Below are 10271 nucleotides of genomic sequence, written 5' to 3'. Positions count from 1 at the left end.
AGCATTTCAACCGGAATTGCAGGTTACCGCAACGGCTTGCCATTCAATCCCTAGGTAGAAAGTTCTCTTCTGCAAAAGATTGGTTGAAACCCAGTTAGTAACCGTGGACGATATTCCCGTGAAGAGAGAGGACTGTTCCCGTAATCATATTTGATGGAAAAAAAAGCTTGAAGCTTTGGACCACCACTACTACACTGGCACTTGAACTTGAATTGGTTTCTGTTATCCTTCACACCCTGCTACCTACCTCCCGACGTCCCAAACATTCTTCCTACGGTATTGGACGGCGTCCAGCCAATCGGTGAGTAAGTTAACTGCGTCTAATGAATCGGTACAAGGAATTGGTCGCACCTTCTACGATCCCATCGCTGCAGAGGCGGACCTGCCAACGCACTGCATCACAAGTCATGTAAGAAGTTGGGTTGACTGATTGCATACAAACACGACATGCCTCACTTACCTACTCTCTAATCATCGTTCATGATCGAATCGACCCCCAGCGTTTCTACCATTCTCAACGTTATCCACAAATTGACTTTCCCTCCTTCTCCGAATCCTCCTCAAAAATGGCCACGTATACCGTCTACATTGTCTCTTACACATCAATACCAATATTTCATGAAGGAATCTATATCGAGGAGAAAGCGGGTAAAGGATGGCTGTACCACATCATCGGGGGACACGGCCCAGGGTGGCAGTACGAAATGAAGCAACGCAACAACATTGAGAATTCCAAGCAATACCATGACAAGTATGTGCAGGGCAAGATCGCTCAAACCGACTTTCAAAAGGTGGACCAAGTCTGTCGAACCATTCGCATGCCACAGAATGAATACCGTGCGGGTGTCAGCTTTCAAAGAGACTGTCGGCATTGGGTTCGGGAAGCCCTTACCGAACTGGAGAACCGAGGATACTTCCGTCGTGAACGCTAAGAGTGATCCTGCGAAGGAAAAAAGCCTTGGATGGCGTTTTCCACCATTGAACTCTATCCAATCTCTTGAGCCACCATAGCGTACCATGCGTATTCGTTTGGAAACGTCTCCAGGAACTGAGGGATCCATCGATACCAGTCGTCCTCGAACCATGCAGCGAATATGGTCGACGCGTATTCCCAGTAGGTCGGGTACCAGCCCGCAACCTCCCAGTCCAGAATGACCACTTGGGTTTCGTCCCCCCTGCGGATCATAATGTTTTTCTTTTGAATATCCCCATGTGTCAGGACTGGTTGGTGGCCGACCAAGACCTCCGGGAAAACAAGGTTATAAAACTCCGCCTTGTGCTTCAATGCCTCCGATGTGCGACATTTCCTGACTATTGCAGCATTCAGATCCGCTTCCGTGTCAAACGGGCCGTTGCAGTCTTGTTCGGGAGTCCAAAAGATGTCGTCAAGAAGAGGTTTTTGGTCGAGACCACAATAGCCCCCGGGCGATCCGACTTTGCGTAATTGTCTTATACAATGCCTTAGTTGCGTGACAATCAGCTGCTTCTTGTGATCAGTGAAGGTATGCCAGGTTTCTTTCAAGGTCTGTCCATGGATTCGTTCCATGACAATGAACGACCTGTCTTTGCCATCCCGGAATAGGGCATATACCCGCGGAACCGGGATCTGCGTATGCTGGGCAATGAACACCATCATGCGGCCTTCCTCCAAGTTGAGCGTCTCCCCGTACTTGACGACATAGTGCGAGCCAATCGCAACAACCTTTACAGTTGACCGCTCCCTCAAAATTTCTGTCGAGGCCTCGATCTCAACGATCGATGGTAGGGGCGCCGGCAGAGCGATCGTAGGCACGTAATAAGGGACGGGGATGAACGGCGTCGGACATGACTGCGGCCTGTGCTTTCTCAGTCGCAGACAGGAACCTGCGCGGCCAACGGCTGAAGAGAATAAGGAGGGGAGGAATCGGAATTGATTCCAATACCGGCCCATCGACTTGGATGTAAACAATTCGATGGGCAAGGCAGAGAGCGACAGAAACCGCACGGTACAGTACCTACAGTACTGAGGACGATTGAAGTTCCACTACGTTAGGTACTTATACCTGACCGCAACGAGCGACCTACCTCATCGCAGGTACTTTCCTTCAGCAATCCACTTGTACTACTTTTAGTCTTGCGGGGATTAGCGCCTTGGCAACGGTCTCTGTGGGAATCGCGGGCACTGCAGTGGCTGACAAGATGCATCAGATAGTCTTGGCACTTGTTAGCGCAAGTAAGTAGACCTCACCTTTCCTCTTCCGTACCAGGCACCCACTAGTAGGTGCCACGCAGCGCTCCAGATATCTTAGGTAATAAACCACTGCAAGAGTTGCCCTTGACTATCCCCAAAATCATTCACAGAACATGCAATCCCTTCCCTTGCAAGAAATCTACAAACTTCTGGGATGGGGTGATCTCGGGCTAGTTTTCGAACTATCTGACCATATTGCTCTGAAGTACGCAATAGAACATGGCGATCCGCGTTTCGAGAACGAGAAACGTATTTTCGACATCCTTGAACGCCATGCTCCCTGCCCCCATATCGTCTACAGCTTTATGCGTGTCCCCAACCTGAACTTCATGCAGCGGCTTTCAGGGGGGAATCTGGAGATGCGACTTCGAAGTCGACAAAGCAGAAATCCAGCCACGGGACAAGTCGTGGCATGCACAACTGAACCGGAGCCTTTAATCTTGCGATGGGCAAAAGAGTTGGCAATGGCTGCAGCTTGGCTGGAATCTCTCGGACTTGCGCACGCTGATATTCGACCGGCGAATCTCCTGCTTGATGCCGAAGACCACCTCAAGCTCGCCGACTTTGACAATACTCAGGCCATTGGGACGGATGTTGAGGTGGGGACGGCACCATATTGCAGAGTATTAGGGGATGAAGCTGGTGACCTTCGAGGCTATTTTGGTCTTTTAGGTCCACGCACTGAGCAATTTGCCATCGGTTCGGTTTTCTACTATATGGTGAAGGGGTATGAACCGTACGATGATCAATGGTTCGGGGAGGAGCACGGCCCTATCACCGTCGACAAACTGCAGAATATGGATTTTCCCCATTTGGACCCAAACGACATGAAGGAGCGTGTTATTCGCGACTGCTGGTATGGGAAATTTGCTTGCATCGAGGACCTCGCAAAGACCATTGGAACACTCGGCAGCCAAAACGAAGTGCTGGGGCAGGTATTGACCTCTGATTTTATCGAAAGCAGAAGAGAGGAATGCAGGCAGTATATGACGACTTTAGGTGCTGGACCTCGACCGCTCATACACGACGATTCGGGAATGCCGGCCGAAAATGGCGTGGATTCAGATTGATGTAGATTTCTTCGAGTTATTCCAGATGCGTGAATAGCCACAAGTTCCATTGCTTTTGCCGATGCTCGTGGCAATGATCTGAGGATCCCAGTTTGCTTCTGTGGTGTGTCAAGCAAGTCCCAGGTTACTAGGCAGGTGGGCGGTGGAAAAGAAATTCCTGGAAGAGTGCACTTTCTTTGCTGATTGGGGACATGTGGTTGACTTAATTTTTATTTGGACAATAAAAAGGTAAACAGTTTTTGTGGACCTGTCACTGTTGGACTCACTTGCCAGTGTAAGTATTATCCAAAGCAGATATACATGGAACCAGAAGGGCGAGACGTGGGGGATCATACTGTACCTGGAACCCAGAACTCCATCTTGGACTGTGTCCACGAGGAAACCTCTCGCGGCAGGCTCGTGTTACAGCGTTGTACGATCTATTATAGTCGATCAGACCAAGACAATGGCAATAGCCTCTTGGCCCAAAAAACACGCGAGGTCCCACTGTAGTTGAGTTGAGTTGGTGTAAGGTTCTCCAGCCATTACCATGCAAGGCATAGCATCGAAACCACATGAAGATAAAATACCTCCACCTACCAGGATAGTGATAGAACTGTATCTCATGGTTTTAGATTGTGCAAGGTTGATGTCTTTCTGGACGCTTGAGTTAATCAAGGGAACTTGGACTTCGCTCACGGCCGTAGCGCCGCAACTGCCCAGCGCAAAAGGGGTTGCTGCTGGGTCGTGTGGATGAGGCACGATGGCTCAACTGTCTCCCACCCGTGGCGCTACACAGTCCGTAGGGGGCACTGTCGAAGTGGAGATGTTCTCTCGCTCGTCCAAAGTTTTATTGTCGGAGCAAATTCGTCAGCTTAGAACTCTGTAGGTTTTGAATTGCAATGATGGCAGCGCTCAGCATCATTGCAGATCCCACAAACAGTACCACGTTCTCGTACTTCCCGGCGCCATAATGGTCGACAATGACAGCACCGTGTTTCACCAGGGTGCTCCCGATAGGTCCAGCAAGCACATTCCCGACGCCCTTGCCGAAATTCAACAGACCGAATGCAGCAAACGCGGCGGTCGGCTCACTGCTGATTTTCATGCCTATGCGACCCCAGAGAGCGGTGTATCCAGCTCCAAAGGAGCCGTAAATCACAGCGAAAACTGCGAGGAGAGACATGCTGCGAGCCAGGCCCCAGCAGGTGTATGCCGCAACGCCAGCGACCAATGGGGAGCTGATGGTAAGAATGCTGAGAGGGAGTCTTCGATCTGAAAGGTACCCGAAGGTCATCTGGCCCAGGACCTGGGATATGCTCATGACAGCGAGCAGGAGAGCACCGCGCATCGACCCCATTCCATGCGCTGTGGCATACGAGGGCAGATATAGTGATGGAAAGAAGTATGCCAAGCCCATTGCAAGGTTACTGGCACTGTAGACCCAGAACAAGCTTGTCTTGAGGAATGACCAGTCTGTCTTGCCGGGAGCAGTGCTTTCGCTTTCGGGTAGCCGCCCCTTGAAGTTCGGTATTAGTGGGCCAGTCAAGACGAACAGTCCGATTGCTATGCTTCGAAGCGTTGTCTGATAGCCATATCGCGCGAGTAGTTGGTTGATCAGGAACGGAAAGCCCGCGCCTGAGAGGCCCGAGGAGGCGCATATGAAGCCGTAAGCCATGCCCCGTCGAGAGATCCAATACTCATTGATCATGGAGAGGATCGGATATTCAGATATGGTAAAGCCCAAACCGTACAAGACACCCTGTGTGAGAACAAGTGTATTGAGGGTCGTGGCGAAAGATCCGGCGATCAACCCAATGAGGCAAAGGGTCCCTGTACAGTATGTGCGATTAGCGCTACTATTGCTTGACAGTGGTAAGCCAACCGGCACGCGACGAAAACCTACATCCGATCCATACCATCCGACGCCTCCATATTGCATACCGCTTGGTCAGAGGAATTACGACTGGAGCAGCCATGTATGTCAAACCGGTGGCGACTGTGCCGATAACAGAGACGTACGGGTCATCTTTGAATTGAGCCAGTTGCGTGTAATAGTCTTGGAAGACGCCAAATGACAGTGGAAAGCCCCAGAGCAAGGCCTCGAAGACAAAGGACGATAAAAGAAGTCGCCAGGCTGCCCTGCCACCATCCGGAGGTGGGAGTGATGATGCCTCGCGGGGATGTGATTCCTCGTCCAATGGCGTAGGTTCGTGCTCGCCTTCCTGTGGGACCGTAACAGGCGAGGAAAGTTGCTGTAGTTCGCGGCCTCGCTCAGTAGCGGGCCAGGACATTTTCTCAGCACCGCTTTAGGCAGGCATTCTGCTACCTTACAACCCTCATATATCAGGCCGCCGTTTGTCCAGGGATTTCTTCAAATCCCAATTTTCCAGATTCAAGCTCGGACATGGCCGATGGGCAGCTTGTTGCTCCTTTCTTGTGGACAGAGGTTGATATAAAGCTCTGCCAACCGTGTTTTAAACGGGCCAGACGGCGAGACACACCTTTATCTGCGAAATTTGATGGCTCTGGCAGCAAGCACTGCCTGCAGTTCCAGAAGTCTCACATATGCCCGCCGTGAGCATGCAGGGCGTAGGTCTCTGGCGAGTCGGCCTGGCCACGTCTTACTCCATCAGCCGCCTCCAGTCTAAAAACCCGTGGCTGCAACACAACTTCGATTTGTTTCAGTCTCTTGTCTGGAACATTAGTCCTACCTTTTCAATCACCTACGACGGAGTAACGATTGTCTATGCTGCTAGAGTTGACGTTGATAGATGAGGTGAAAGCAATTGGAGGTTAGATGAACATGAATCACTGGCAAGAACGAAATCGTCAATCTTCAGGCGCTGCTTTAGCGACACTACAAGGCGGCATCTCCCTTTTCCAAACCGGGCGAACCGCGACCGACTCGGAACGATCAACTTTTTTTTGCTTCTTGCTGGCAGCTTCAACGGCGGGAACAAATACTGAGACTAGCAAGTAGGCTGTTAATTCTAAGCGCAGAGAGTACCTCGCTCGCTGATCTGCACCAGCTATGCGTAGCTGATGCATAGGTCTCTTGCTAAACATGGCCTAACACACAGTCTCCAGGCATTGGCCCTGCGCCGAACCCTTACTCGAGTTACCCCGGGGAGCTGGAAGCCAGGGTTGAACGGGGGCCGAGCGTCTCAGTCTTCCGACCGTCATGATGCTTTGTTAGCTGGTGGCTTTACCAGTCAGCCGACCAAATCGTCAGGTTCGCAAACGCTTCACGAGCCGCAGGGGAATAATACATCCAACACTAAGGTTCCGTGGACGGATGGACAGAAGGAAAAGGCAGAGGAAGGAGGACAGAGCTCTGAGGACACTGGCCGCCAATACCTAAGAAGACTCCTCCCACCTAAACGCTACCCGCCGCTGCTTCGCGAAATTCAACAACGTGGACGCAACTACAAGGTCCCATCCAAGAAAGGCCGCACTCAGAAGCCCCTGGATCGGAGCATTGCGTCTACCGAAACGCTGGAAGACGAGTTGAAATGGGTTGCACGAAATTATCCGCACCCACACGCAATCCGAAACATTCTGAAAATCCTGATTGAAGACCGCAAAGTTAAGCCTTCAGCTGCTCATTATGAAGCATTGATTCTTGCCAATTGCTTGCCTGAACTTGGATCGGTGGGAAACCTCAAGATCATACTGGAAGAAATGGAGCGGGAGGGCGTGCTGATTGAACCCGCTATATATTATGCAGTCTTGACGGTTCTCGCAGTCCATCCGGACACCTATCTTCGTACCGCCATCATTCAGAAACTCCGTGAGCAATGGATTACGATCCCGGAACAATACGCCCACTTTAACGTTGTGGCCATGATCCGGGAAGGCCAGCTCGAGCTTGCGACAGTTGAGATGGAGAATCTACAGCAGAAACAAATCCCTATTCCACCCTGGATATGGACCATCTATGTCCACGCCATTTGCGATCGGCACGATTTCGAGGGCTTGCTGCAAGTCTTGTATCAATTGTCTGATATGGGGTTCTTCTTTCCCCGACCGACGCTGCTGCATGTTCTCATCCAGGCATCTCAGCACGGCTGTTTGGACGTCACAAAATGGGTCTGGTATGGATATGTTGAGACAATGCATATCATGCCGAATGAAGAATTATGTATTGATGTTCTACGATTAGCAGTGACTAATGAAGATCGTAAACTGGCGGAGTCTGTCATTGTTGTGCTGGAGAGTGTTGCTGGAGACGTCCTCACTGCGCCGCCGAGTCTGGTGGACAAGCCGCCTCCAACTAAGCACGAACTCTGGAGCCTGACTTTCGATTCGCCAGATCTTCCTGGAATGGAAGACCTTTCGGTTGATACTGGGGCTCAGGACGGCAATGAGACCAGCAACAGGGCTGGAACTGGAACCAACAACGCAGTTGATAATGCTGGGAAAAACTCCAAAGCGGGCTCTGCGTCTTTGTCGTCATCACGCTCGCCATCTACATCAAAATCATCCGCCCCAAAGTCCAGATCCGAATCCAAGCGCCTTGCCATGGCATTTTCGACTCCGCTCCCGTTGCCGCCCCCACACAAACCGCCTCCGCCGCGCCCATTGCCAGAGGAAGCTATACAGCTTCTCGAGAAATTAGGAATTAAATATTTTCCTACCCGGCGCGGTCGCAAACGGCGTGGCAATCTTTATCCCTTGTTCAGGAAGGAGAGCGGGCTACGAGGCGCAAGATTTGACCCCCAGCTCGCGCTCGTGCAAGGCTGGGAATGGCGGAAGAAATAGAGAGCCCTGGCAGTGAGGTTCATAGAGGACGAATCCAGACACCTGTTGATCTGGGATGTGCCAGCTCTATATACAGGCAGAAAAGGGGGTATGGTTACTGGTTGTCAAGAGAGTTTGAAATACTGTGTTCCTGGAACAAGGCCACTTGGCTAAGGCCCTTATCAACATGTTATCTATATTGGTATAAGAACAGGCTTCACAATCCTCACCCATGAATGTTCCGTTGTTCCTTTTTGTCAACCCTCTTGTTCCGTCCTGCTCACCCTCTTGCGTGTCTATTGTCTTAATTCTCCTGGGTTGTCACGTTCACCCATCTGGGTTACTACCATCACCGCAACTGAGGTGACCTTGCGGGCCCTACTCCATCATAAAGTGACGACCGACTATAAGGTACCTAGGTAGGTAGCGCCCGGTCTGTCGCTTGAGGAATCTAAATCTCGCTTTGGCACCGCGACCATTCAAAGTGGACGCGAGAACGAGCCCGCAAGACTAAGGCAAGGTCCGGGGCTCTTACATAAAGGCAACGATCAAGGCCTCCTGGGTCTCAGCACAGATTTAACCTAGAGTGCTCCAGGCACATGTGTTGTTGGGAGGTGAACAACGAACAAGGAGTCCTTCAGTAGGCCATAAAGGAACTTCAGTGGAGCCTTAATAGCTATATTAGAGTTTATCTATTAATTATTGAGTTGAAATTATAAAGTCAGTAAAGAGTAATACTGTGATTCTCCTCAACAATCTAGGAGGCAGCAATTCCTTGAATTGTCAACACCTTAGTGTTAGGAGTGACAAGGGTATTAATTCTAGGTCCAGAATTCCCAAGCACAACTTGACCGATAATCGCGACTCTGTCGCATCATCAACTTATTCCAGTTCAAAGCACATTGCAAACCAACTGAGACTGCTGATGAATCTGTCCGCGCTTCTTGTATCCTTTGTGCGAGCCAGGTTAATGTGCAAGAAAAGCCAAAACAACTATGCATATCCTGTATTTATCTAAATCCCTGCAGTGCAGTGCAATATAGTGACATCCAAGTTGACAAACTGAGGCCATTGCATCCTATTTACCTGATTTTTACTAGTATATGCACGGCTTTGCTATAATGTACAGATAATAAATAGATAAGCCTCTCTCGGTCTAGATTGTGCCTCAGGCTTCCAACAGCAAACTACCAAGTCTAGATTAAGTCATATGCCATATGCCTACCTTGGATATACTAGCCTCAGGCGGGATTTGTCGAGTTACAAACATTACCCTTTCATACTGCTTTTAACGGATCACTGAGCATACCTCATAATGTCTTCTTACGGCATAACCCATGCTGTTCGAGGAGAGTGCACAAGGCAACCACAACATAAGATAGAACCACGCCTACGCAAGAGATGCGTCGATTCGCCAAAACCAGGCCCTCCGTGTGGCAATCCCACGCACGATCCAGGTTTCGATCAGCTCCCTTCTAGAAAAGGAGGGGCATGCCCAGCATGTCGGGATTCGGGGATATCACTTGAAATCTATCAAGTCAAATGGGTAAGCGCTGAGCCGTACTTTTATCAGTATACATATACTCTGACCATCAATGAATAATAGGTGGATCTTCACGGCTAGACTCCGTCACCTATGAATGGTTATCAAGTCTGAACAGTGGCAGAATTTGGGCAAAGGTCGTAGTAAATCAGTTGAAATGATACTACGGGCAGATCGGAGTATCTCTATGAAGATACTAGCTCGCATGACATTAGGTAGCTGTGGAGTGACAGAAAGAGTACTCTCCTGTGCCGAAGCTTACGACGCCTCGGTCCATTTAACAAAGTTTGGGAAGAGGGTGAAATGTTTCTAGCTCTCGAAGAACGTCACTCATAGAGGTGAAGTCGCCACGCCAGCAGCTCTCGATTAACCGACCCAGAGGTAGAGAGGTGACGTCGGGAAAGCAATTGTTTGTGTATAGCTGCTCAACCTGCTGATATCGGTCATTCGATGACTCGAGTTCATGGTGTGGTGGTCTTCCAGTTATAATTTCGTAGATTGCACAACCAAATGCAAAAATGTCCGTGCGTCGATTCACCCGAGGTATTGATGGTCGATAACTGAACCATTCGTAGCAGGAATCTGCTGGTTCACCGTCGATGCTGCAACCTTCAAAGTCGATTATCTTCAGGCAACCATCTCTTGTTAGAATCATATTGTTACAGCCAACATCCCCGTGGATAATATTCCAGTTATGTACATGCTG

The 10271-nt window shown here is 50.1% G+C and overlaps 5 protein-coding genes across 6 annotated transcripts; 3 read left to right on the top strand and 2 right to left on the bottom strand.

Annotated features, from left to right (window-relative positions):
* The first annotated feature begins 200 nt into the window (after positions 1–200).
* HMPREF1120_08707 (uncharacterized protein) lies at positions 201–1428 on the top strand. The gene has a single exon (XM_009162976.1). It carries the CDS (start codon positions 567–569, stop codon positions 930–932), a length of 366 nt encoding a protein of 121 aa, XP_009161224.1. The 5' UTR covers positions 201–566; the 3' UTR covers positions 933–1428.
* HMPREF1120_08706 (uncharacterized protein) lies at positions 986–1930 on the bottom strand (the record flags this gene model as incomplete). The annotated part of the gene is made up of 1 exon (XM_009162975.1): positions 986–1930. One exon carries the CDS (start codon positions 1928–1930, stop codon positions 986–988), a length of 945 nt encoding a protein of 314 aa, XP_009161223.1.
* A 155-nt stretch (positions 1931–2085) lies between these two features.
* HMPREF1120_08704 lies at positions 2086–6074 on the bottom strand. Of its 2 annotated transcripts, none has more exons than XM_009162972.1 (3): positions 5186–6074; positions 3636–5112; positions 2086–3565 (listed from the first exon to the last, which is right to left on the bottom strand). In XM_009162972.1, exons 1-2 carry the CDS (start codon positions 5571–5573, stop codon positions 4130–4132), a joined length of 1371 nt encoding a protein of 456 aa, XP_009161220.1. In that variant the 5' UTR covers positions 5574–6074; the 3' UTR covers positions 2086–3565; positions 3636–4129. The 2 variants fall into 2 exon arrangements, with proteins under 2 accessions (XP_009161220.1, XP_009161221.1); XM_009162973.1 differs by having other exon boundaries at positions 3641–5112.
* On the top strand, positions 2271–3767 carry HMPREF1120_08705 (uncharacterized protein). The gene has a single exon (XM_009162974.1). The coding sequence runs from the start codon at positions 2344–2346 to the stop codon at positions 3298–3300; it is 957 nt and encodes a 318-aa protein (XP_009161222.1). The 5' UTR covers positions 2271–2343; the 3' UTR covers positions 3301–3767.
* Positions 6075–6220: 146 nt separating the features above from the next.
* Positions 6221–8378, top strand: HMPREF1120_08703 (uncharacterized protein). Its single transcript, XM_009162971.1, has one exon. It carries the CDS (start codon positions 6325–6327, stop codon positions 8041–8043), a length of 1719 nt encoding a protein of 572 aa, XP_009161219.1. The 5' UTR covers positions 6221–6324; the 3' UTR covers positions 8044–8378.
* The last annotated feature ends 1893 nt before the right edge of the window (positions 8379–10271 follow it).

The sequence above is a fragment of the Exophiala dermatitidis genome (assembly GCF_000230625.1).
Source record: "Exophiala dermatitidis NIH/UT8656 unplaced genomic scaffold supercont1.7, whole genome shotgun sequence".
Taxonomy (NCBI): Eukaryota; Fungi; Ascomycota; class Eurotiomycetes; order Chaetothyriales; family Herpotrichiellaceae; genus Exophiala; species Exophiala dermatitidis.
Note: the sequence above shows the minus strand (reverse complement) of the source record. Positions and strands in the feature narration are given on the sequence as shown.

Excerpts from the sequence above, each read along its gene's own strand:
- HMPREF1120_08707 (XM_009162976.1), top strand. The coding sequence starts at position 567 with ATGGCCACGTATACCGTCTACATTGTCTCTTACACATCAATACCAATA.
- HMPREF1120_08705 (XM_009162974.1), top strand. The coding sequence starts at position 2,344 with ATGCAATCCCTTCCCTTGCAAGAAATCTACAAACTTCTGGGATGGGGT.
- HMPREF1120_08704 (XM_009162972.1), bottom strand. The coding sequence starts at position 5,573 with ATGTCCTGGCCCGCTACTGAGCGAGGCCGCGAACTACAGCAACTTTCC. Across the intron at positions 5,113-5,185 it reads TCGGATGGTATGGATCGGAT|GGACCCTTTGCCTCATTGGG; the intron begins GTAGGTTTTCGT and ends CATACTGTACAG.
- HMPREF1120_08703 (XM_009162971.1), top strand. The coding sequence starts at position 6,325 with ATGCATAGGTCTCTTGCTAAACATGGCCTAACACACAGTCTCCAGGCA.